Below are 27,449 nucleotides of genomic sequence, written 5' to 3'. Positions count from 1 at the left end.
TGCAGTGGGTTGCCATTTCCTTCTCCAGGGGATCTTCCCAACCCAGGGATCGAACCCACATCTTCTGCATTGACAGGTGGATTCTTTACCGCTGAGCCACCAGGGAAGCCCTATACTAAGTGCTTTGCATACATTATTTTTGTCCTGCAGACTAAATGAGGATAATACGGTGAGATTGCATTTTCTACACCTACCCCTGCTGTCCTGGTCCACTCTCTACCCAGATCTGGACCCCAGGATGTGACCCCCAGAGTCTCATCTCCCGGCTTCCTTATTGGATGGCTTCTGGTTCACACTGACCCACTGAGGACGCACCAGCAGGAGATCAGGGCAGAGCAGAGAGAGCTCAGGGTATTTCTCTGCTCCCTCCTGCTTTGAAGCCTGACTGTAGTAACTGCTCTCCCTGATGAGCTGCTGTCAGTATCTTCTCCTCCACAGCTTACATTCTCTTCGGCTATTCCTTCTCCTCGCTTCTCCGAGTACCCTGTTGTTAGATTTGAGGTGCATCAACACCCCATGTTGCTTTCCTTAATATCACCCACCTTCTCTAAGGAGTTCTGCCTGCTCTCTTTAGCTGACTCAGGTGAGTAGAGTCCTGTTTACTGCTGAGACCCAGAGAGGTAGGGTGTCATTGATCCCAATGAATTACAGATAAGGAAGCAGAGATTTGTGATTCACTGGTGTCTCACTAGGTAAAGAATCCTCCTGCCATTGAGGGAGATGCAGGTTCGATCCTTGTGTCAAGAAGATCCCCTGGAGAAGGAAATGACAACCCACTTTAGTATTCTTGCCTGGGAAATCCCACGGACAGAGGAGCCTGGCTAGTTACAGTCCAGGGGGTTGCAGAGAGATGGACATGACTTAGAGACTAAACAATAACAAAGCAGAGATTTGGGGAGGAGTCCAAGTGACTCAGGTAGTTAGAAGTGGAGCCGACTTTGAAGCCAGGTGTCTGTCTGATTCCAAAAGACCCTTCCCACTGTGTCCTGGGATTCTGGTTCTGGCAAGCTGAATCTTCCCTTTGAAAGCAAACAGCCAACAGCCCTGAAGAAAAGCTGCAGTCTAAACCTGCCTCCTGTGAAGCCACCGAAACAAAGTGCCTGCAGGGTCTGATCCACTGACATCCATCCTGGGCTATCGCTGTTGCGGCTTCTTCGCAGTTGCGGCTTCTTCGCAATGTCCAGCTCCTGGGGCAGGGATAAATGTTTCATGTCCCTGCACTGGAGATGGGTTTTTGTCTTCCTTTGGTCTTAAAATGTGAGTAGGAAGAGACCAATTTCCATATCTGAGATGTCATGGTTCCCCAAGATTCTGAAGGAAGGGATTGGCTTTGATGACTGCAAAGGTCCTGTTAGCTCTTACATCCTATGGATGAGAATTATCTGTGCCCTGCAGTGTTTCCCTGGGGCAGGACCTATGCAGGAGGTCAGAACCATCAAGGCTGTGTAAATCGTGGAGGTCACAGATGTGCAGAAACATGGGCACCCACGTCTGCAGAAGCATGATGCCCAGACCCGTCACACAATGACAGCACAAGGAATTCCATTTTCCCTGCACTAGGAAAGCCACTTTTGGTAAGAAATATTGAAATGATTTTTTTCAATATATAAGAGACTTTCATGTTTAGAACCAATTGTTCTTATTTTGGATTTTGTGTTTTTCCTTAAAAAAAGAGAAAAAAAGACCATTTGCCTTTTATTTTCCACCACACCCCAGGACAATGATGCTGTTCTAATGATTAAGGAAAAAAGCATGAATAATTTTTGCTCACTTTACCTTATGGCATGTTTAATAAGGATTTAAAAAAATGATTTCAGGGTAATGCTTTTGATCCTGTGACTGCAGGGAGCACAACGTGTTCCTCAGTCCAGGCAGAAGTTATTTCAGGACTTAACGGTGCAAAACATGAAATAGCCCATTAACCTTGGACAAGATCAGGCAAAGTCCACCTGGGGTAGAGATACGAGGCCTCTGGAGAGTCTCCTCACCAGATCGCCCCTTAGGGTTCAGATACCCTAGAAACCCTGGATCCTAGTTTCATGTGGACCCCACTGGTGCCACTTAACAGAAACAATAAGTTTCTTTTTACAAGGTAGCCACTATGGGCACCAGGTGATGGAAATTTATAAAAAAGCAAATTTTTTTTCTTTTTTTTTTTTGCTCTCACGGAAAATATTCTGAATCATTAGATAGTGGCTTTGGGAGATATTATGACTCTCTTTGCAGAGAGGTCGTTTTTTTTGAATGTATAGATTTTTCTCTCATGGAGATGGTAAGAATGAGATCTTGTGTTCTCTTGCAGCACTAAGGTCTTGTTCCTAAATCTCATATGAACCCGAGAGGGAGGCTGAAAAGCATGAAGTTGAAACGATGGTCTTAAGCAGGGGATTAATGCATGACTAGCCAGCACTAGCAGGGGCTGGCTGAATGAACTTAGAACAGATTCAAGGGAAGAAGAGAAATGGGCTTTTTTGTTTTTCTGATTTTAGTTTAAGATAGCATTTTTTTTCAATTCATCCATTTTTAATTGAAGGATAATTGCTTTACAATATTGTGTTAGTTTCTGCCATACATCAACATGAATCTGCCATAGGTATACATATGTCCAGAAGAGAAGAGTGCTGTCATCAGCTGGTGCGAATTCTCACTGGCTGGCTGGGCCCAGAGAGCAGGGAGAAAGTACAGGCGGGAGGACAGGGAAGAGAGGAGGTATGATGGACTACTATGTCTCAGGAATGAGCTGTTAATAATACTGAGTGAACTGGTCTCCGTCCTAATGCTTAGGCCATGTGTGGTGAAAGGAGTGAAGGCCATGGAATGGGGGAGACCTGGGGTCAAACATTGCGTTTGATACTGTGCAGGGCCCTGTGGGGCTCCTGGGCACAAGGGCTTTCTGTGTCCCCCATTTCCTTGATTATAGGAAACAGCCTTCATTCAGCCTCCATGAACTTCCCTGAGTTCCAACAGGCAGATTCAAGCAGTTGCTAATTAGGGGAGGGAGGGGATTCGAGACCATGGAGAAACTAATGGTCAGGAGAAACAATAGTGCGGCCTTGGGGGCAAGGTCCTGTTTCCCCATCAAGGGATATACACCACAGTATCCTTTACCCATTTTGCAGATACTGGAAACCCACCCCAGGTGGAAGAAGTTATAGCAATGGTATGCTGCCCACAGCGTGTAGACCCCAGAGCAACTGGTTGATGATGCTGACTCCCACTTACCTCACCAGCAACCCAGAAGAAGAATGTCCACGAGCTGATCATACCCTTTTTGAACAGTTACTATAAAACTTCTCACTATCTTGCCCCAGTTTGGACACACAGTTTTGGGGGCATTAGCCAGCTGTGGCCCCCTTTGCCTGGCAAAGCAATAAAGTTCTTCTTTTCTACTTCACCCAAAACTCTGTCTGAGATTCGATTCAGCACCAGGGTACAAGTTTTCAGCATAACGTTTCAGCATAAGCTGGGTGACTTTGGGGAGGTGATTTAGCCTCACTGAATCTCAATTTATCTGTTGGAAAATTAGGCAACATCAGTCTCCCCACTTCCATCTCCATCTCTCTCTGTAGGTTGTTGTGAGGATTAAATAATAAATGAAATAATTTATGCAACACATCCAGCGTAGTGCCTGCACCTAGTAAGCTCCCCTGAGTGCTGCTTCCTTCTCTTCCACCCATTACCACCTCCAATTGCTGTGAGGATTAAATTAGATAAGGTGCTAGCTAGCAGGATTACATACAGGTTTGTTTCCCTCCTCCTTCTCTTTAAAAAAAAAAAGCTCCCAAACTAGCAAAATTTCCTTCCAAGAGGGTGAGTTTGGAAGTGGGCGATAAATTGCCTCGTTTTCCTCAACGACTGTTTTCCAATTCTTTTTCTGCTCCTGCTGTCCTCTTCCATGTTTACCCGAATTCTGGCGTATGGTTGTAGAAAATAGATCCTTTGATGGTTTTGTCAAAATATCTTGGGAGCCAGAGGAATGAGGACCAAGTTAGTCATCCTTTCTGCAACTACAGTCAGGAGGTGATGTTTATCTTGCCCAGCCAGACCCTGCACTGAAATATATAGTACAATTAGATGTTCTTGAAAAATGTGGCTTGTGGATGCTCTGTAACCAGGGATGGGCCAGCTTGTTCCTTTATGAATCTATAAGTACTCATCAAAGGCTGGAGGTGGTCACTGAAATAGACTTTGGGAGCCCAAGTCACAATGATCATGGCATGGTGGCTGAGGAGGGGAGCAGTTATGGGGCCTAGATTAAAGACTTGATGTCAGCACTATCAATAGAACTTTCTAGATGATGGAAATGGTCTATTTTTGTATTCTCTGATATGGCAGCCACACAGTTGAGCATTTGAAAGGCGGCTAGTATGACTGAGGCTTCAAGGGTTTAATTTTAAGTGATTTAAATAGCAGCCACATATGGCTAGTGTACATTATAGAGGGCACAGTGGTAAAGAATCCACCTGTCGATGCAGGAGACATGGGTTCAATCCCTGGGTCTGGAAGAGAGCCCCTGGAGTAGGAAATGGCAACCCGCTCCAATATTCTTGCCTGAGAAATCCCCTGGACAGAGGAGCCTGGTGGGCTACAGATCATGGGGTCGCACAGAGTTGGACGCGACTAAGCGTGTACGAGTGGAAGCAATATACAAGCTGCGGGACCCCAGGAGCAGCGGCTTTCACATGGGTGGGAGTCTCATCTGGGCATAATTTCCAGCTGTACCCAGGGTACCTGATGTGGCCGAAGGGCTCTGCTCCCTGCCAGCAAGTGAAATTAGGCTGAGCAGATTAGGGCTGGAAGGGCTGAGGTGGATCTGGGGAGAATTTGGAGGGCCCAGGGGAGAAGAGGGTGTGGTGCAGGCTGCAGGTCATCCCTGGAATCTCGTTGGGGCTGGGGGTTTGATTCAGGCAGTCTTATCTCACAGTCCCAACTCCGTATTTTCCCTGGATATCCCTGGAGCAAGATGAGCAGCTGGTGAGGAAGACTCAAGTGCTGCCTCCAGGGGACTCCTCTTCTGTCTTCTTGGGATAGATAGCCCCTGTGCACAGAGCATAGGAGAGGGTTGGTCTCCCCTGAGCCCCCCTGAAGGAGGGCCTCTGCCGACCCTGGCTCATATTATGCTTGAAGAAGGAGTGAAGGCCTGGCAGTGGTTTTGGCAACTGCTGTGTGGGATAGTGGTGCCCTAATGCGATTCCTTGGTTCTCCTTCATAAGAAAAGGGTTCCTTTGAGTTCATACCAGCCGTGTGTGGTGATCAGGCATCTGACTCCTCGGCAAGGGAAAAACTCAGCCCAGCTTGTGGCAGCTACTCTTCCCTCCCCTCTTCCTTCTCTTGACTCTCTCACCTCCCGACCCTATCTCCATGCCCCCAGTAGAAGTCCTCCAGCAGGACCCAGTCCCTCACTTCAGATGCACAGCCCTGCCCAGGAAAGTGAAAAATGACCCTGTCTCTTTCCAGCTGATCTCAAGGAGAAAGCAAGACCCTTCCCCACCTCTCCTCCTTCCCTCAACGCCATAGACAGACCATGGGCATGTTACTGAGCTAGAAACCACTCGACTAATTGTTGGGAGTGCTCAGTTGCTCAGTCTTGTCTGACTCTTTGCAACCCCATGGACTGTAGCCCACCAGGATCCTCTGTCCTTGGGATTTTCCAGGCAAGAATACTGGAGTGGGTTGCCATAGCCTCCTCCAGGGGATGGCCTGGGTCTAAATGCTAGCTCTGCTAAGAGTTCCTCTTGTGTCCCCGGGAAAATGATTTTCTCTTATCTGGGCCTTTGTTTCCTTGTCTGGGAAATGTGGAATTGAACAGTTTCTTGAAATGCTAACATTCCAGGATTAGAGTAGATCCAGTGAAATGTGATTATCTGAGAGGCTTAATCACTCCAGGCTGCACTGCCATTTGAAAGAGGAGCTGGTTAACTGAAATGAGTGTCTAACTGGCAGCCTGGATCGGGGGATCTCCCTGAATCAGGAGGCCTTCCAAATTCCCTCACCTGCTCTGGGTGCCTCAGGCTCCTCCACCCCTCCAGGAAGGACAGCTGAAGGGACCTTCTGCCCCTCAGGCAAGAAAGATCCTGCCCTCACTCTTCTGCTCTCAGAAGCTATTCGCTGCTCAAACGGATTTCTGTCATTCCTGGGCTGCACAGAAGGGCAATCTGGCTGGAGAGCAAAAGTTCAGATAAACAAAAGAATCCTGTGCGTGGGAGCTTGAACTTGGGAGTGTGGTAATGAAAGGAATGCCAGCCTGGGAGTCAGAGGGACCTGGGTTCTAAGCCTCCTTCCAGGCTAACCCAACCTGTGGACCTCGCCTGGCTGTTGTGGGCACCATGAGGAGTTTGTGGCTGCACCAAATGTTTTTGTGTAAAACGCTGTGCAAATGCAAAGTGGTGCTGAGGGCTTTCACCTTCTGTAGCTACAGATATATGCAGAGTAACAATCAAACGGCACTGGGCTCCTCCCAGGGCCGTGAGCCAGTGCTGTGAACAGTAAGATGCTAAATCACTCCCGAGCTGTTTTAAGGATTAGGCAAAAATGTTAATGGCAACAGATGTCGGCTTGTTCCCTCCAGGAGGATTTAGGTTTCAGTGAAGTATTTCTCTGCTGGCTTCAGCCCAAATCACGGCCACAGCCCTTTTTCTGACCTCCAGTTCAACCTGGCAAGCAGAAGGGGCTCACTTTCTCCCCTGAGGCTAAGAAGCAGAACTTCTTCTAGGGAGGGCCTCAATAAGACAATGATCTCTTGTAAGATAAGCTGATTAAAATTTAGGAAGAAATGGGGAACCACAAATGTGGTCTGGAGCCCAGGTTTTTCCTGGAAGCCATGAGGAGAGATGAAAGCACTGGGTTCTAGTCTGGGTTTGGAGAAGCTTCCAAGGCCCTGTACAATGAAACCTGGTGATCCAGGCCTTCCGGATCTAACTTTCTGTTAGCGGAAACACACTGACTGAAACCGCCCATCCTGATCAGGCACCATAGTAATCACTTGCAAGGGTGATTTTACCACAGGAGGTCCTGGTAAGTAATGTGGAACTAACAAGCTACCACCACCTGGAAGAGTTCTGGAAAGGTCAAAAGGAGACACCCTGTGTCCTACCACATTCCAGAATCTTCCTTGCTGAAATCCATTTTGGCTGAGCGATGCGTGTGCCACCAGGAAGGACCCTGAGTCAGAATGATTGGCCAGAGAACCTGGAAGCTAATCCCGTCACCTTTAAACCTGAGGGGTTGAGCAACATGGAAGAGCAGTCCTCCTGGGTTCCCTTACTCTCTTGCTCTCTGCCCGGGTGCCCCTTCCCAATAAAGTCTCTTGCTTTATCAGCTCGGACAATTCATTTCTGAGTGTTAGAAAAGAGTCCACTCTCTGGTCCTGGAAGGGGTCCCCCTTCCTGCAACAATGCTAGGGGACCATGAAAATGGATGAAGAGAGCAGCCAACCAAAGGACTGTTCCAGAAAGTATCAGGCTTTCTCCTCTAGCACTTGCCAGCGAGGAGGCCACATTCTTGGGGAAAGAGAGAGGCATGTGTCATCATCCCTGCCTGGAATCTGTGCAAACAGCAGATCCAGCAGTAGCTCCAGGAAAAGACTCCGGAGAACTTTTGAACCTTCAGACAAGCGGCTGCATTCTGCCCTTGTGAAGGCTCCCCTGCACTCACCTTTGAACGGGGACTGGGCTCGAGTCACCAGGAAGAGGCTCTTGCTCTTCTTGCTTTGCCACTCCTGGCGGGTGTGGTAGCCCAGCGTGTTGCAACGACCCTTCTTGCAGCTCAGACACAGGCCTTGGCTGAAGCTGTCCATGTCCCTGCACAGGTAGGCCGTGCTCTGCATGTCAGCGTGCAGCAAGGAGTCGATGAAGAGGTGCACTGACCGCTCATGGGCACATTTGACGGTCTGGGTGATGGCTGGAACACAGAGCAAGAAGGACGTTATCATCCCTTAATCTAGAAGATCACCTTGCTTCTCAGTGCAGGGTAGCACCATCTCAGGAAGGAGGATGGGAGCGCTGAGGTCAGAGGTCAGCCCACTGACTACAGTGGGTGGAATAGCTGTCGGAAAACTACACAAAAAGTAGACCCTTTGCAGGCACTTACTGTAGGGGATAATCCCAGGCTCTGAAGGGCTGCTGAGGGCACTCTGTATGTTACGGTAGGTGTTTTAATAGGAGCCCTGAGTCACTAAGAAAATACTGAGTTCTTTAAGCCAGTGTGTGTGAATTACCCAGTCATGCCTGACTCTTTGGGACCCCATGGACTGTAGCCCGCCAGGCTTCTCTGTCCATGGAATTCTCCAGGCAAGAATACTGGACTGGGTTGCCGTTCCCTCCTCCAGGAGATCTTCCTGACCCATTGATCCAACCCAGGTCTCCTGCGTTGCAGACAGCTTCTTCACCATCTGAGCTACCAGGAAAGTTCTCTTTAAGCAATTCTTCTGGAAATAAATTGTAATTCATTTTGGAAATATTTTAGTCTCAAACAGTTAAAAATGTACAACTGCTGATGCTCTACGGGTGAGTTGGCAGAACAGGCTTGTGTGGAATGCCTCTTTTTATTTATTTAATTAAAACAATTATTTCATTTTTGGCTGTGCTGGATCTTTGTTGCTGCACACAGCCTTCCTCTGGTTTCAGAGAGCGGGGTCTACTTTCTCTTTGTGGCGCACAGGCGTCTCATTGTGGTGGCTTCTCTTACTGTGGAGTACAGGATCTAGGGTGTGCTGGTTTCTTCAGCAGTGTGGTGCACAGGCTCAGTTGCCCCACAGCATGTGGGGTCTTAGTTCCTGGACCAAGGATGGAACTCATTCTCCCTGCAGCGGAAGCGGGGAGTCTTAACCACTTGACTTCCAGGGAAGTCCCTGGAATGCCTCTTTTCTTAATAAAGCTGGCTAAGCCAGTGCCCAAGCACTCTTGGGACTTGACTACTGGTCTGGTGAGAGCTGAGGCCTCCCCGACCATGTCCCAGAGCAGCCATAGCCTGCTCAATGTAACTGACCTGGATGGCCAGCATGGGGATTTGCTTCGAGAAGGACGTGCTCCAGTGACCAGGTCTGAATGGACCCAAGCCAAAACAAGTTTAGGAGGTTTCTGTACTAAGGATTTTGACCTTTTGGGGGGAGGGGAGGTTGTTTGGGGGTCTCCAAATCTTAATCTTTAGTGTTCTCTAGGAGTGTTGAACCACCGCAAGGTATGACAAGAACTTCCTGTGAAAGTGGACCCCAGGTAGCTTAGCCAAATAATTTTCCCCAGGATTAGTCATCTCCATTCCTGGTCACAAGCGGCTCTATTTGTTGAGCACCCACTATGAGGCAGGTACTACTGAGTACCTTCCCTGAATATTCACCACAGTTCCTCCAGGCAGCTCTTACAAGTGAGAAAACTGAGTTTCAAAGACAGTCTCTAACTCATGCAAGCTCACATAGCCAGGAGGTGGTGAGGATGGTAAAGCAGTTATCAACTGACCATGTCAACACATTCACCCCAGAATGGGGTCACTTTCAAACATAAGGGTAAAGGAAATAGAGAAAAACCACCCTAAGGTGGGCAAGCTAAATAAATATACTTGGTCCCATCATTCTGAAGTTTAGCACAAAATAGAAAATGGTAGTAATTGGGCAGAGGCATTCACCAGGTGATCAGTTAATGAACAGCATCTAGGGGTCTGTGTTGACCTTAGGGAGGGTGTGGATCTGGGAAGAGAGCTGGCTGATCACCAGGGACTCCTGGTGCCTAGAGGGCAGTGATCGGAGAGAGATGTTAAGGAATGATAAGGGGAAATTCCCAGAAAGTTCTCAGGCTGGTGAAAGGCTGGGAGACCAGCCAAGATGAGATAATGTCGAATGTGAAGGTCATTCTGATACAGGAGACATGAAGGTGGATAAGGAAACACAAGATAGTGTGTGCTCAGCTCAGTTTTCAAATGATTGGGAGAAGGTGGTAAGTAGGGGTGGGCTGGGGGTCTCCAGTTGGCTTAGAGTGAGTTGGCAGGTCTTAATCAGGATATTATTTTATAATAAAGAGAAATTTGGAATGCTTATGAAATGTATGGTTTTTGCTAACATTTTTGTTCTTTAATCCAGGGCCTGTTATCAAGGTTCATGTTAATGTTTTGGTTTTAGGGTTTGAGAGAGAAGGGGGAAAACACAACCCAGATAATGCCACAGTCATTTTCTGCACTGAGACAAAGTCCCAAGGAAGTCACAAGGACCTATTTAGAGCTGAACTTTGAAATAGAATCTCAGTAATGAATGTCCCGTGGGGTCAGCTGATTAAACCTCATACTTGGGAGACCAAGAAGCCATGATCTATTAAGTGGATTAGCATGGGGCCAGAATAGAGGCCCCCCTGCATGAGGAAGCTTCTGGAGAAAGAGGAATGACCGCAGGCAGCAGAGCTCAATTTTCAGAAGGGCTGATACCCCAGGAGAGACTTGGCTGGGTATGGTGAGTGGAGATGAGAAGTGGGAATTCCTGGATGTGCCCTCAGCTCATCCTCCGTGTCTGAGCTTCAGCAACCACAGTCTGTGAAGAGGAAGGTCTTGCCTGGGAAACAGCACCCTTTCCCACTCACACAAGCCCTCTCTCTGCATGGACTAGGTGACCATTCACTTTGAGCCCCATCCTTGCCAAACTCTTCCCCAAATCTCACAGATTGGATTCCCCTGGATCCAGAGGCCACACCAACTGTGGGGAGTGTAAGCCATCATAGGCTTATGTCTCTTTCTCACCATTTAAGCCATGCTTGGCAAAATGTTTGTAGAGCTCTAGGAAGTGGCATCCAGGCTGGTAGGAACCCCCATTGGGGTAGAAGTCATAGTGTGCTATGGGCTGTTTGATGCCCACACTCAGGCCCATGTGCTCCCAGGTAAAGGTGTGAATGGCGTCCACAAAATTGGCGTCATCTGGTGAAAGCCGGTCACTGAGGGAGGCTTTTTCAAACAAAGGGCCTGCAGCATCCAGCCCTAAGAGGAAAGCAATGGGAAGGATCAAATTGGAGCAAGAGGAGGCAGGGAGAAAGGCTCTTTTTAGCTTTCTGATGTTATTGCACATTCATGAGCTAGCAGGAAGAGGAAAATCCTAGGGCATAATCTTTCTCTAGAAAATCTTGCCATGACTTTTTTGCAGTAACATTAAAGTAATTCATGGTGCTTAAAATCGGACACAGGCTGGTTATTATCTATGGGGAAAAGAGGTTTGCAGGAAATATCCAGTGGTAGAAATGAGGTTATAAGGGAATGCTTGATTTATTTAAGCAAATCAGTTTTAAGTACCTTTCAAGCTACTTTTGAGAGCATCTGTTTGCATACAAAAAACCACTGTGTTATTGTAAGTAGTTCTAACCTACCCATCAAAGAAAGAATTTATTTGCCTGCTTGTTGTCAATAATTTTCCTAAACAAGCTGGCTTTCTCTCTACACTAATGTCATCTCATTGGAATGTTCAGAACAGCCTTGGGACATTACTGTTCTCTGGGGAAAATGTCATGAGCAAATAGGATTGCTCACAGCTCTGTCCTTAAGTGACAGATATGTTTGCATGAGACAAGTGGCAGTCTCTGGCAGACTATAGTTGGCGAGTGTTTATGCGCTCAAGGAGTTTTGTCTGTCTTTCTTCCTTTACCTTTTCTGGAGGACCCTTTGTTGACCTGTATCAGGCCTGGCTTCTATCCTTGGTGGGGATGAAGGAATCGACATGGGGTCATGACAGTCCCTGCTCTCCGACCCTCACCGGTAGTTACACGTGAAGGCTGTGGTTTATATTTCTTTCTTCATCAGGCTGACTATGAGATGACAGCAGAGTAGTCAGCTGTCCTGTCACTTCTGATGTGTGTGGGCCTGGCTAATAAGGCCTGATGTGGCCTGTGACACCAGCCAGCGTGGAGAGGGTCCTGGGCCCAGTGCTGCCTCTCTGCAATTCTGACTTATCCTTCTAGGCCTGGTTTGTCTGTGAAGGGCCTCACTGCCCTTCTGTGATAAGAGCTTATGGGACGTCTGTTCACTCCCAGCCTCTTGAAGGTTAAATCATGGAGGGCACCACGTATTGATCCATGATCAGGCCTCCCCAGTCACCAACGAGATGAAAAAAAAAAAAAAAGGAAAATAAATTCTCATCATGACAGACTGGCTTCATTTAAATGTCTGCCATCATCCTTATCTTTTCTCAATGCTAAAATAAATCTTTTCTTTTATGAAGGAATGGTCACAGTAGATAGCAGTTGCCAAAAGTGTTCGTTCTTGATAAAATAAAAGGTCACAGCAACTCTATTCATCTGAAGTTTTGTTCAGACTGTTTTAAATCATGAAATATTATTTTAGGCTGCTGGGTCTTGAAGGATGAGTAGGCATTTGGCAGGTAGGCTAAGGTTTGGTATTCTAGGCAAAGGGAGTAGTGATTGCAAAGGCCCAACGGAGCAAGAGGCCATGGCATGTTTGTAGTAGAGTGGAGAAAAATCTAGTGTTGTGAAAGTCTGGAGCCACAAGAAGGGAGCAGGGTGAGGAGATGTTGGAGAGCCTTGGGGACACTACACTGGGAAGGGCCTTGTCTAGGCCTCCTAAGTTTCACCCTGTAGGAATCAGTGGGCCTCCGAGACTGGGCTGAGGAGTCATCTCATCAGGCCTGTTCTTCTGAACGTGACTCTGGGTCAGCAGCAGGGAGGGGTGAGTATGGGTGTGGAGGATGAGGTGGGTGTCTGGGCAGCCTGCTAGGAAAGGCCTTCTTGTGCGTCATCAGCTCTTCCTAGGTATCTCGGGGTATTTCCAAGCTGGCATAGAGCTGGGGGTTTTTGGTGCTGGGATCCCTCCCCCAATCCAGATGGGCCCCAGCGTAGGATCCACGTGTTTCATTAAAGTGGAAACAGAGGTACAAACGTGGCTGTCACAGGAAATGTAAGGCTGTCGCTCCTTTTTTTTCTAAATTTATTTTTAGTTGGAGGATAATTGCTTTACAATGTTGTGTTGGTTTCTGTTGTACAATGACGTGAATCGGCTATGTGTACACATGTATCCCCTCCCTCTTAAGACTCCCTCCCACCCTCCACGCCACCCGTCTAGGCCAACACGCAGCGCCCAGCTGAGCTCACTGTGCTCTACAGCAGCTTCCCGCTAGCTCTCTGTTTCACACACGGTTGTGTATGCATGTCAGTGCTACTCTCTCAGTTCCTCCCGCCCTTCCTCTCCCCACTGTGTCCACGAGTCTGTCCATTCGCCATGTCTGCTCCTCTCCTCCTGCCCTGCAAATAGCTTCATCAGTACCACTTTTCTAGATTCCATGTATACGCATTAGCATACGATATTATTATAGCTGTCATTCTTTAATTCACATTGGGATTTTAAAACTATAGGTTGGAAAATAAACTCTTTCCTATTTCAAAAGTGCAGAGAAAGTGTACCTTTTAGGTCCTATTTGGCATGACTGTGAGAGGCATTTGTTTGAGGAAAGGCGGTGATTTGCTCTAAATTCTCGGGGAACAGCAGTCTATGACAGCGGTCATGTTTGAAATAAATAGTGCTACAAGTCCTCCTGTGAACTCTAATACAGCTCGAAGGAAGCCGGGGGTGTGTTAATTATGAGCCTGTTGGAAAAGCAGGTCCCTGCTCTACGCCCCCGTGCAGTCGTGGAGATTATAGTTGTTAGTTATCAGGCATGGTTACCTGTAATTCTTCCAATCTTGTGCTTTCTGCTCATGTAACTGCCAGCGAATCCTGAGACATGTGCACCCAGGCTGTACCCAATTAGATGAACATGGCTTGGAGAAAATTGAACAGATTCCTGGAAGACAGTGGTGAGATGGTTGCAGGAGTGGGAGAGCTGCCTGGATAAAAGCCTTTCGTGGGTCCAGCCTGCTCTGGCTCTCTGTTCTTTGTACCACAAGTGAGATGCTTAATTCCTACTCAGGATCCAAACTGTTTTCTCATCTTGCTGACTCCGTCCTGCTTCCGCTCAGGCTCAGCTAGCCTGGGCCCCTGCCTGGTGATGCTACCTCTTGTCTGCCCATCTTTGTTGTTGCTGTTGAGTCGCTCAGTTGTGTCTGACTCTCTGAGACCGCATGGACTGTAGCCCGCCAGGCTCCTCTGTCCATGGGATTCTCCAGGCAAGAATACTGGAGTGGGTTGCCATTTCTTTCTCCAGGGGATCTTTCTGACCCAGGGATGGAACCTGTGTCTCCTACATTGCAGGTGGGTTATTTACACTGAGCTACTAAGGATGCCCCCTGCATGCCTTTACCTGGACATGAATTCCTTGCAGGAGTGATCTCATCCATGCATATGGGAGTTTTATAGTTTACAAGGTGTGTTTAGATACCCTAGCACATACAAGGAGGTGAGCGTAATAGGAATAGATGATTCTACAAGACAGGGCTTCGAGGAGGCACCCGAGAGAGCCCTGGGGTCTGGTCTCTGTCTTGCGCCTTCCTATTCCTGTGAGCTTAGCGGAAGTGGCGTCCTGTCTTAACTGCTGTAGGAGACCAGCCTAATTCACTCAGTCTTGGGGGAAGGGAGGGGAAGGGAGAGGAGAGAAGAGAGGTCGGGGCAGGTCTCACCTGCAGCCACTGGAGAAGAGCTGCGATCTCCTGGCCAACGAGGCGAGTGTTGCGGACGGCAGTGGTGTAGTGGTTGTGAGCCAGGGTGACCCATTCTGCCAGCCCCACGTTCACTGGCTGGGCCAGCTGAGACTTCAGTGCGGCTACCATCTCCCAGATCCAGTCTTCCAGTATGCCGTCCACCTGAGGGTGGGCCCACAGTATCATCAGCCTCCCGGGGAGAGAGGAGGGAGCCCTGGACAAGCTCCCTCTTTTTTCTTGCCCATCTCTTCCCTTCTCCATCTCTGGGCTCATTCTGGGTCTTTCTCTCCAAGAGAAAGGGCTTAACTTGGGGCTTCTCAGCACCGCTATCATTTGGCACCAGATATTTCTTTGTTGTGGGGGCTGTCCTATGCATGGTAGGACATTGAGCAGCATCTCTGCCACCACCCACGAGATGCCAGTGGCACCCCATCGCCCCCCCCCGCAAACCCCAAGCTGTGAAAACCAGAAATGTCTCTGGACATTCCAAATGTCCCATCCCTCAAACGAGAACCATTGTCTTAACATTCTCTATTTTAGGACTTTCCAAGCCTTAAAACGATGTAAGTCTTTGTAGATGGGGTCTGAAAGACGGCCTGTCCTTTGAGGGTCGGTGCCAGGGCTACCTCCTCTGGGAGGCCTGTGCAGCTGCCGCTCTGAGTCACACCTCAATTGCTTACTCTGTCCCCACCCACCGTGTTCTGCTTGCTCTGGAGGGACTAGCACCATGAGCTGGAACATAGTAGGAACTCATAATGATCAAGTTGATTAATTCTGGAGAATCATTCTGTGCATGTACCTGGTTGAGAGCCAGTTTGCAGGACACGCCTGAGGGTTCACAGAGCAAAGATGTTTGTGTTGGGTCTTGAAGGATAAATAGGAATTCACAGGGGAGAATCAGGTGGGCAGGTACGTATGGAGGTGGTTGGGGGCAGAGGGGGTGTCTAGGGGATTCCAGGTAGAGGAAATCATGTGCACAGGTGCACAGTCTCAAAAGGGCAGTGCGATCTGTCTGGGAAGAGGGGAAGAGTCAGGTGTAATTGAAGATATGAAAACAGGAGTGAAGCTGGACAGCAGTACTGATGGTCTGGCTCATGAGTAAGATGCTTTAATTTAATAAATGTCCACCTAGGACCTTCTAAGTGGATGTAGCATCTTGGGTTCAAAGCTAGACTCTCCTAGTTACTAGCAGGGTGACCTTGGGCAAGTTATATAACTGGTCAGTGGCCCCGTTTACTTGTTGGGAAAATGGGGGTAATAATAGTGTCCTCCTTCCAGGATTGTTGTGAAGATGAGATGAATGAATAGGCATAAAGCACCTAGAACAGTGCCCGGAACACAGTGAGGACTCAGTGCATGGCGGTTACAACAGCCGTTGTTGGTATTATTGTTACCAGCAACTGTAGATGTACTTCAGTTTGCACAAGATTTTGAAAACAGAGAACTCATTCTAGTAAAAGGATCACAGTGAGAGGACCCTGCTGTCTTCATGTCTGTAAACAAAATATTTAGTCAGCCATTAATTCAGTTAACAAAGATTTTTAGAGCACCTAATATATTCAACAGTATGGATCCTGTCCAGCAGAAGATAAGACAAAGGACACACTTGGCAGAAGGCACAGCCTGTGTTAAGGCCTAAAGGAGAGAAATCACATGGCCTGTGGGAGGAGCTGCAAGCAGAGGTGAGGGGGAGGTAGGGAGCGTGGTGGTAGGGGCAGGGTCAGAGGGGGAGTGCCTGTTCTGCTGTGCGCAACCTGCCTTACTTTGAGGCTCTCAACTCAAGTTCGCGCCTCAAGTCAGGCATCAAGTCCACAGTTCTGTTCTGTCCAAAGCTTTGCTCTGTCTGTTTTCCCTCCTTCCCAGTTTCTTTTCTTTTCTTCTCTTGTAAGGGAAGGTCCCTTACATCAGGAAAGATGGCATGTTCTTCCCTTACAATGGCTCACCTTCCAATCCCCCCTCATCTACTCTGTTCCCATGGGAAAGCTTTCCATGCCTGATCTTTTTTGTTTGGCTGGGCCACATGGCTTGGGAGATCTTAGTTCCCTGACCAGGTATTGAACCTGGGCCATCAAAGTGAAAGCGCCAAGTCCTAACCACTGTACTGTCAGTGAATTCCCTCCACGTCTGATCTTTAATTCCCTTTGAGATGGGTTTCATCTCAGGATGCTACCCTCTGGCTCCAATTCCATGCTTTCCTTAAGGGAATAGGGATGGAGCTCCTGGCTCAGCTGGAGAGAGGTTGCTGTGAGCAGGTTGCAGTATGATGGGGCCCCTGTCAAGTCCATCCATGACAAAGGTTTGTGGGCTTTGGAGCATGAGGGTTCTGGTTTTGGATTTCTGTCCACTGAGGGCTGTGTGCCCATGGTTGCTGCTTGACCCCTCTGGGCTGCAGTTTCCTCATCTAAGCGATGAGACTAACTCAAGTGGTCATGTAGGGAGCTGTGAGGGTTAAGTGAGATGACGACTAATGTAAAGGGCCGAGTTCCTACAGGGCATCTGTATTAGGTCTCTTTTCTAGGGGCAGGCCAGCCTTTACCACCCTCACTGCCATCCCTGTGCTGTGGCGGAATCCCTGCCCTTTTCCCCTAGGATGCGTGCTTGTGTGCTAAATCACTTCAGTCATGTCAGACTCTCTGTGACCCAATGGACTGTAGCCCACCAGGCTCCTCTGTCCATGGGATTCTCCAGGCAAGAATACTGGAGTGGGTTGCCATGCCCTCCTCCAGGGGATCTTCCCGACCCAGGAATTGAACCCACGTTTCTTATGTCTCCTGCGTTGGCAGGTGGGTTCTTTACCACTAGCGCCACCTAGGAGGCCCTAGGATGCTGCTGCTGCTAAGTTGCTTCAGTCGTGTCCGACTCTGTGCGACCCCATAGACGGCAGCCCACCAGGCTCCCCTGTCCCTGGGATTCTCTAGGCAAGAACAGTGGAGTGGGTTGCCATTTCCTTCTCCAATGCATGAAAGTGAAAAGTGAAAGTGCAGTCGCTCAGTCGTGTCCGACTCCTAGCGAGCCCATGGACTGCAGCCTACCAGGCTCCTCTGTCCATGGGATTTTCCAGGAGGAAGGTGCTGGCAGCCTACAAGAGCCCCTGTGCTTTTCTGGGATGGCAATAGCAGACACCCCACCTTGTGGCTACACCCACATGGCATCATGTGCTTTGCACTACCCCATGAGGCCAGGTGTGGGGTCTGTTTTGTTCGTGTGGAGGGTATGAGTGAATACATGTTGAAAGACTGGTGGTGGGCAGATGGGCTCATTTTTCTCTCTAAGGTAGGATGGCTGGGGGTCTCAAGAGTAGTTTTCAAAGAGATGGTAGGGAAAGGTTTTCAAGTCATGAAATAGACCCCAAATATCTGCAGGTTTCACATTGTGAACCAAGCTTCAAATTGTGGGTGGCCTAGAAACCAGTTAGGCAGAATTTCTTCTCGGAAACATTTGTTTGACTTCAATCGTTGCCCACAATATTCTTTTCCCCCTTCTTCCACAGTAATAGAATTTTAGCATCACTGAAAAGCTACACTTTCTCTAAGAGGATACATATCTCAGCCACCTTTCCATCTAGGTATGGCCAATGGATGTAATTGGAAGCATTTCAAAGATGTTTCTGGGAAGCTAACCTAAAAAAACACACTTGTATACCAAAAGCCAGTGGATGAATTGTATGGTTTCAAATAATACCTCAGTATAGTTGTTTTTAAACAACCCTACTTTTTGACTTTTTTGTGTGTGTATATCTTTTACTACCTCGTGCTACCTGGGATGCAGATGTGATAGCTAGTGCTCTAGCTGCTATCTTGGATTATGAGGATGAGGACCATACTCTAAGGATGGCACTATAGTGAGCAGGGAATGAGCTGGCCACTTGAGGACTTCATTGACTAAAGCTCTTTACTAGTTTTGGATGACATACAACCGGACTGTTGTATGAAATGGAAAAAAAAAACAAACAAACTTCAGTTGTATCTGAACTACTGCTAATTTGGGATTCTGTTATCTGCAGCTGAACTTAACCCTTACAGACAGAACATCTCATTGGGAGACTGTGTCTTCTGGCTTCCTATCAGCTCTTGGGAAACATGCAGATTCACCTTCATGAACTGCAGTCTCTTATGGGTGCTTATATGCTGTGTGACCTCTTTGAGCCACATTTTATTATATGAAATGTGGAGATAATTATACTTCCCCTGCCCTGCTTACTCATGAAATTGAGATAATCAATGAGATAATGTGTGGGGAAGCACTTGGAAAATTAGAATGTACTTTACAAATATTATGCATGGAGTTGTTATCACCAGCTCCCTATCTCTTTATTAAAATTGAACACACTAGGGAGGGGAAAAAAAAAGTAAAAGCAGAGAGAAAAAAGCATGTCAGCACTTCCTACCAACCACCCGTGGACTATCATCACCAGCGGCAGCGAGGAGTTGAAGCCACACTGCTGTAACGTGTCTGAGTGATTGAGCCGAATCTGACAGCCCTTATCGGTTTCTCCTCTAAAGAGCAGAAATCTGGTTCTTGTCTCCTGTGATATTTTGTTTGTTTCAGCAGCTCGAGATCTCCTTCCAAATGACTCTGGAAGATAAAATTGGGGACAATGCTTCACCTGGCATCTGTTCCACCTTTGCCAGTTCTGGGACAACCCCAAAGTTTCTAAGAGCACTAGGCAATAAGGTTACTGCAAGGTGCTGGAGGTAGGCACGGGCTGTGGCTTTGGGGAACCCAATGAGCATTTTATTTCCAGCACAGTGGCCATTCCTTTCCTGGGAGATGATGGCTGGTAACCTAGGAGGACCCCACACAGAGATGGAGAGGTCCAAATCCTCCATCCTGCCATCCCAGTGACCATGAGATCAGCCAGTCAGACTCCAGACTAGCTCTATGTCAGTGGGAAGATGGGAGAAACAACTGGGACTGAGTTCAGAGAGGAAAACTGTTTCACCTCAAGTCACGATGCCAATAAGTGGCAGGATTTTGGACCCAGTATCCCTGACTCCAATTCCCCACATCCCTATGCCAGGGAGATAGCACAGAGAGCATCTTAGTTAGATGGCACGATGCATGCTCTCATGTGGCTCACCCTGTCCTCACATGTAGTCTTGTACAGACCAGATAGGATGGGAGTGGGGAGGACTACAAAGGGAGTGATGAATTGTGCTGAGGGGGAGCGGCTTTCAGGGAGGGCGTTTCAGGGGGAGTGATGCTGATGCTGGCCTGGAGAGTTGAATGAGGGCTTGTGTGTCTGTATGGGTGGGTGAAAGGAGCTTTCTGAGAGGGAACAGCTGAGGAAGGGCTCAGAGCCAGGAGACCTTGTGGGTATAAGGAGGCAGAAGAATGGGCAGCCAGAGTTTATGGGCCCTTGGGACACTGAGGGTTTATGCTCTAGATGATAAGATGCTGCTAAAGATTTTTTCAGTAGAAAAAGATAAATGAATATCCATTTGGAATCTTTCAAAGATTGTGGGAGGGTGAGGTAGGGAGAAAAAGACTGTTTTTAAGATTATACCTTCTGTTGTTTTCCTGAAAGGCCTTCTAGCTTCTCTTTTGGGGGAGCCTCACCCTGACTCTGAGCCACTTTGTGGAGGGTGAGCAGTCTCCCAACATCTGTCAAGACCATGGTGTTGGTCAGAGACACAACCCTGTGATCAGGAGTGGAGTGGAGCCTGAGGGAGGGGCCGTGGTCCCAAGGTGTGGCACCCCAGGAAGAGTGACATCTCTTCTGCCAAGATCAGGAATCAGACCAAGAGCCCGGGAGGATGCTCCCACAGCCCCTACCAGCCGAGGGGGCCTCCCCTGTGGCTGAGGGGTGAACACAAGGCCACATCAACAGTTTTGGCCAGTGAACTCAGTTCAGCCCAGTTACTGAGAACCCTGATCATTCCTTCCGAGCACAGTCATTCAGGCTTCTCAAACGATAAGTCTTGGGCTTTTGGTTTCCGGGGACAGCAGGACAGAAAGATGATGAAACACAAAGAGCAAGGAGAGGTATTAATGAAACCAATTTTCCTACCCAAAGGTTATTAATTTGAAAGGTTATTAATTCCCAGCAAAGGGCAATGATTTTTCACAATGATGACAGAATGAAATGCATCATATTTTATTAAAAGGAGAAGTGAGGGAGAATCTGAGTAACTTCTCTGAGATAATGAAGAAAATTTCTGGCACTGAGAGAGGCTTTCCCAAGTTCACAGACTGTCTGAGCTTGTCCTCATTCATGCAAGTGTAATCCCAGATGGTGCTCGCATCTCTTTGCATGCACTACTCCCCTGGCGTCCACGTCAGAAGCCAGGGTGTCATCTTACACTATTTTAGCAGCTATTTAATCAGTCCAAAGCTTCAGGTTCCCAAATATCCCTAGAAGCCGTGCCTTAGCTCAGGTGCACACTGTTTCTTGCTTGGTTTATTGCCACAGCTTCCTAAATGGTCTCTCTCTGGTTACTCTCACCTCCCTCCCTCACACTGCTGCTCAAAGACTCTTTCTAGAAGAGAAGTGACTATTATACCCGTCAGTGACTTTAAGATTCTTGGTATTGCAGCAAAGGCCATCACCTGAATGACAACCCTGATCCCTCAGATTCTCCCCTCTTTACGCTCTCCTGCTGTCCCAGGCTGCCTGCACTTCCCCCCTTGCCATTTCACTTCCCTGCACCTTTGCACTCTCACTTCCCTCTCTGCTGTTCCTCTGTGAACTCTGGCCTATCTGTTACAGTGGTGCTCAAACGTCACCCCCTCCAGGAAGCCTTCTCTTCTAGCCAGAGGTAATTACCACCTCTGCTGCCAGCACCTTGCTGGTCCACTGATCCTAAGGTCAATTGTTTCGATGCATGCTGTTTTCTCCACCAGGCTGTGAAGTCACGGAGGACAAACCCGAGGTGCTCAATAACTGCTTAGCATGTGATGTGATATTCTGTGGGGTCTAGGTCTCAGATCAGAGGCTATCATTTGATTTGTCAGCCATTTATGCATTGGGACTCAAGGTAAATAATTTTCTTTTATCCAGTGATTGAATAGCTTTATCTTCCTCCATTTCAGGATAGGTGACTTGAATGCTAAAAAGACTATATAAAATAAAATAGGGATAGATGTAATACCCATCTTGTGAAGTCATTGCAAGGAATAAAAAAGGTGATATTTGTAAAGACCTTGGAATAATGCCTGGCACATAATTATTACCCATGTAAGCGTATGTTGCTAAAATAAATGTGGCTCAGAGCCTCCAGCATCTTGTATTTTTGATCCATGAAATTCTTTCTACGAAAATGTACCCCAATTGCCCTCATAGGACCAATTCTGTCTTATGTGTATTTACTCTGGATTTAGCTGGGAGAATCAGCTCTGGCCTCAGTGCCTGGGACTTTGAAGCTATTCAGGAGAGTCCCAGGGAAAAGCAATTGTTAGATGGACAGGCTCATAAACACCTGGACTGGGCTGGGCTTTCCCTTTTCTTCTTTGGGCTTGGCTCACTTTTAGCATGTGTGTGAGTGAGGAAGTTGTATATATGTTAATTCATTCATTTAGTTTCTCAACAAACACTTATTGAGTTCAGTCCAGCTCAGTCACTCAGTCATGTCTGACTCTTTGCGACCCCATGAATCATAGCACGCCAGGCCTCCCTGTCCATCACCAACTCCTGGAGTTCACTCAAACTCATGTCTATTGAGTGGGTGATGCCATCCAGCCATCTCATCCTCTGTCATCCCCTCCTCCTCCTGCCCCCAATCCCTCCCAGCATCAGGGTCTTTTCCAATGAGTCAACTCTTCGCATGAGGTGGCCAAAGTACTGGAGTTTCAGCTTTAGCATCAGTCCTTCCAAAGAACACCCAGGACAGATCTCTTTCAGAATGGACTGGTTGGATCTCCTTGCAGTCCAAGGGACTCTCAAGAATCTTCTCCAACACCACAGTTCAAACGCATCAATTCTTCGGTGCTCAGCCTTCTTCGCAGTCCGACTTTCACATCCATACATGACCATTGGAAAAACCATAGCCTTGACTAGACGGACCTTTGTTGGCAAAGTAATGTCTCTGCTTTTTAATATGCTGTCTAGATTGATCATAACTTTCCTTCCAAGGAGTAAGCGTCTTTTAATTTCATGGCTGCAGTCACCGTCTGCAGTGATTTTGGAGCCCCCCAAAATAAAGTATGGCACAGTTTCCACTGTTTCCCCATCTATTTCTCATGGAGTGTTGGGACCAGATGCCATGATCTTCGTTTTCTGAATGTTGAGCTTTAAGCCAACTTTTTCACTCTTCTCTTTCACTTTCATCAAGAGGCTTTTTAGTTCCTCTTCACTTTCTGCCGTAAGGGTGGTGTCATCTGCATATCTGAGGTTATTGATATTTCTCCCGGCAGTCTTGATTCCAGCTTGTGCTTCTTCTGCCCTGGACCCTCTCTAGGTACTAGCTGTTGGCAAGCAGGGCCTGATGTCTGTGTTTCAGGAGACCCCAGTCCAGTGGGAAAAGCAAGACTGAGCGTCAGCCGTCGCTTGTGGTTGCTGTGAGTTCTGCAGTGGAAGGACACCTTGTGCAGGGGCTCTGGGGAAGACGCCAAGAGAAAATGAAGTGTCTGTTGAGTCTGGAAGGATGAAGGATTCTTTTTTCCTTTTTGCTATTCTTTTTTTAAATTTATTTTTAATTGTAGGATGATTGCTTTACAATGTTGTATTGGCTTCTGCCGTACAACAACTTGAATCAGCTGTAAGTATGCATATGTCCCCTTCCCTCTAGGTCATCCCCCACTTCCATCCCATTCCTCCAGGTCATCACAGAGCACTGGGTTGAGCTCCATGTGTCATATAGTAAGTTGTCACTGGTTATCTGTTTTACACATGGTAATGTACACACTTCAGTGCTACTCTCTCAATTGGCCGCACCCTTACCTTCCCCCCATGTCCACAAGCCTGTTCTCTATGTATATTCCTGTCTTATTTGTATTTACTCTACTCCTGCTCTGAAAATAGGTAGGGTGGAAGATTCTTTAGGCACTCTCATCTAGGAGAAATTGTTGAAGAAGAAGGGGTTCTGTGACCTGAGTATCGAAGGGCTGCTGTGGGGCAGAGGGCCTAGAATTCTTTTGTGCAACTCCAGGAGACAGAAACAGTCAGTGGGTGGGTATGACATGGAAAGAAAAATTTTGCCTCTAAGTGGTTTGTAAAAATTCATAGTTGAAGCAATTAGGACAAAGAGAAAGGTGGCAAAACAACCAACAGAAATGTTAATAGATTAGCAAGCTAAACTGCACACTCTGAGATTGTATAAGACTGCAGAAGACGGGCCACAGATTTTGTTCTGAGCTTCCTATTGGCCAAATCAAAGAGGGAAGTAGCAGTTACAGAATTCATGCTGTCCAGTTGCTCACACTTTCTTGGTCCTGAAGCCTGAGATGGTTTTCCTGTGGGTTGTTGTATAAAGAGGCCATTGCATGAGGCAGGGTCATTGTCTTGAATACCATTCCTGTGAAATATACAGGAGCAAGCTTTATGTGGTTGACCCTGAGATGCGTAACAATCTTCAATGGAAGCAGCACCCACAGTATGAGAAATAGCATAAGTCACAGTGAGTCTCTGTAAGGCTCTTTGTTCTAACCCAACAGCTGTCCTATGACTGAAGGAGGCAAGGGCTACTTCAGGTCACATTTTGGGTGGAAGGACTAGAGCTTCAGTGCCTGACCATCTGAGCTGCCTGGGAAGAAGAATCTGATCAACCCCTTCATAGAACACATAGAATACTGGAGCAACCTCAGGCAAGCCACAGCTTCAAGGATGCACTCAGTTCCATTTAGTTCAATCGTGTCTGACTCTTTGTGACCTCATGGACTGCAGCATGACAGGCTTCCCTGTCCATCACCAACTCCCAGAGCTTGCTCAAACTCATGTCCATTGCATTGGTAATACCATCCAACCATCTCATCTTCTGTCATCCCCTTCTCCTCCTGCTTTCAATCTTTCCCAGCATCAGGGTCTTTTCCAATGAGTCAGTTCTTCCCATCAGATGGCCAAAGTATTGGAGTTTCAGCTTTAGCATCAGTCCTTCCAATGAACATTCAGGACTGATTTCCTTTAGGATTGACTGGTTTGATCTCCTTGCAGTCCCAGGGAATCTCAAGAGTCTTCTCCAACACCACAGTTCAAAAACATCAGTTCTTTGGTGCTCAGCTTTCTCACATCCATATATAACTACTGAGAAAACCATGGCTTTGACAAGATGGACCTTTGTTGGTCAAGTAATATCTCTGCTTTTTAATATGCTGTCTAGGTTTGTCATAGCTTTTCTTCCAAGAAGCAAGTGTCTTTTAATTTCATGGCTGCAGTCACCATCTGCAGTGATTTTGAAGCCCCACAAAGTAAAGTCTCTCACTGTTTCCATTGTTTCCCCATCTATTTGCCGTGAAGTGATGGGACCAGATGCCATGACCTTAGTATTCTGAATGTTGAGTTTTAAGCCAACTTTTTCACTCACCTCTTTCACTTTCATCAAGAGGATTTTTAATTCTTATTTGCTTTCTGCCATAAGGGTGGTGTCAGCTGCATATCTGAGGTTATTGATGTTTCTCCTGGCAATCTTGATTCCAGCTTGTGCTTCCTCCAGCCCAGCATTTCACATGATGTACTCTGCTTATAACTGAAATAAGCAGGGTGACAATATACAGCCTTGACGTACTCCTTTCCCAATTTGGAACTAGTCTGTTGTTCCATGTCTAGTTCTTTTTTTTTTTTTTTTTTCCCATGTCTAGTTCTAACTGTTGCTTCTTGACCTGCATACATATTTCTCAGGAGTCAGGTTAGGTGGTCCGGTATTCCCATCTCTTTCAGAATTTTACACAGTTTATTGTGATCCACACAGTCAAAGGCTTTGGCATAGTCAATAAAGCAAAAGTAAGATGTTTTTCTGGAACTCTCTTGCTTTTTCGATGATTCAGCAGATGTTGGCAATTTGATCTTTGGTTCCTCTGGCTTTTCTAAATCCAGCTTGAACGTCTGGAAGTTCATGGTTCATGTATTGCTAAACCCTGGTTTGGAGAATTTTGAGCATTACTTTGCTAGTGTGTGAGATAAGTGCAATTGTGCAGTAGTTTGAACATTCTTTGGCATTGCCTTTCTTTGGGATTGGAGTGAAAACTGACCTTTTCCAGTCTTTTGGCCACTGCTGAGTTTTCCAAATTTGCTGGCATATTGAGTGAAGCACTTTCACAGCATCATCTTTTAGGATTTGAAATAGCTCAACTGGAATTCTGTCACCTCCACTAGCTTTGTTCATAGTGATGCTTCCTAAGACCCATTTGACTTTGCATTCCAGGATGTCTGGCTGTAGGTGAGTGATCACACCATCGTGGTTATCTGGGTCATGAAGATCTTTTTTGTATATTTCTTCTGTGTATTCTTGCCACTTCTTCTTAATATCTTCTGCTTCTTCTAGGTCCACACCGTTTCTATCCTTTGCATGAAATGTTCCCTTGGTATCTCTGATTTTCTTGAGATCTCTAGTCTTTCCCATTCTATTGTTTTCCTCTAATTCTTTGCATTTGATCACTGACGAAGGCTTTCTTATCTCTCCTTACCATTCTTGTGAACTCTGCATTCAAATGGGTATATCTTTCCTTTTCTCCTTTGCCTTTAGGTTCTCTTTTTTTCTCAGAAAAAGAAATGCAAAAAGGCAAAATGGTTGTCTGATGAGGCCTTACAAATAGCTAAGAAAGGATGCACTACTATGACTCAAACTCAGAAGTATATACCCCAAAATCTCTCTCCTAGGCCTTGACCCGGAACACAACCAGCTCTTGACTGGGCTTCTTTGCCTGAAGACCTTTTGACACTACAGACTGAGTGAGGCCAAACTGGATTTATTTTCTTTCCTTCCAACTCATTCTTCTTCCTTCCTTTCTACATTTTGTGGTTCATGACACCATCAGTTGTCCATGCTTCTGCTCAAACTAGAAAGTTTAAGAGCTGCCCTGGAATACCTCCTCTGTCCCCTTGGTGATCCATTAGGGTCACCAAATTCAGAGGACACAGTCTCGGGATTATTTTGTCAGGGTTGCTTCCCGACAATCCTCACAGTAGTTTTTGTATTAGTTGCGATATTGTAATAGACTCTTAACTGTTTTTTTTTTGTGTGTGTGGAATTAATACATATTCATTGCAGATAAACAATCTGAAAAATGCTGAAATGAATAATCTCCTTACTCAGAAAAACACACAAGTCATATTTGGAGTATTATATTTCCTTTCAACCTTTTCTTATAGAGGTATTTGTTCCATAGATGTTTATTTGGAGTGTCTATAGCTGAGATCATATGATGTGAAAGGTTTTTTAAAATTAATTAATTAATTTTTTGCTTGCACTGGGTCTTCATTGTGGTATGTGGGCTTCTCATTGCAGCAGCCTCTCTTGTTGCAGAGCGTGGGCTCTAGGGCAAGAAGGCTTCAGTAGTTGTGGCTATTGGGCCCTGTGTGTGGGGGATTCAGTCGTCATGACACACAGGCTTAGTTGCCCTGCGGCATGTGGGATCTTCCCCTACCAGGGATTGAACCCATGTCCCTTGCATTGGCAGGTGGACCCTTAACCAGTGGACTACCAGGGAAGTCATATGAATGGTTATATATACGTTTTACCCATCATGATTATTTTCTTACAGCATTAAACATTCTTTAGAAATATGCTTGGAAAGTAGCATTGTTTGGTTCATTATTGTGGGACATTTAGGTTGTTTCCAGTTTACTTTTTTTGTTCCTGTTACTAACAATGTTCTGATGACCATCTTTATACATAAATCTTTGTCTGAATCTATGAATATTGTTTTAGTAGATTCCCCAATGGAGGGGCTTCCCTGTACTCCCAATGCTAAGATTCTGCACTCCCCATACTGGAGGCTCAGATTCAATCCCTGGTCAGGGACCTAGAT

General features: G+C 46.8%; 1 protein-coding gene across 1 annotated transcript in view; it reads right to left on the bottom strand.

The window, feature by feature from the left end:
- The window catches only part of LIPC (lipase C, hepatic type), a 186,370-nt gene that overhangs the window by 10,773 nt on the left and 148,148 nt on the right, over window positions 1-27,449 (bottom strand). The window contains exons 4-8 of the mRNA XM_005685714.2: window positions 18,937-19,124; window positions 14,529-14,711; window positions 13,639-13,756; window positions 10,717-10,950; window positions 7,654-7,899 (exon numbers count right to left, since the gene is read on the bottom strand). Of these exons, the coding sequence (XP_005685771.1) occupies window positions 7,654-7,899; window positions 10,717-10,950; window positions 13,639-13,756; window positions 14,529-14,711; window positions 18,937-19,124 (969 nt within the window). The remainder of the gene's footprint in view (window positions 1-7,653; window positions 7,900-10,716; window positions 10,951-13,638; window positions 13,757-14,528; window positions 14,712-18,936; window positions 19,125-27,449) is intronic.

This window comes from Capra hircus, chromosome 10, assembly GCF_001704415.2.
Source record: "Capra hircus breed San Clemente chromosome 10, ASM170441v1, whole genome shotgun sequence".
Lineage (NCBI taxonomy): Eukaryota > Metazoa > Chordata > Mammalia > Artiodactyla > Bovidae > Capra > Capra hircus.
The sequence above is the reverse complement of the archived record's forward strand: the minus strand, read 5'-3'. Positions and strand labels throughout refer to the sequence as shown.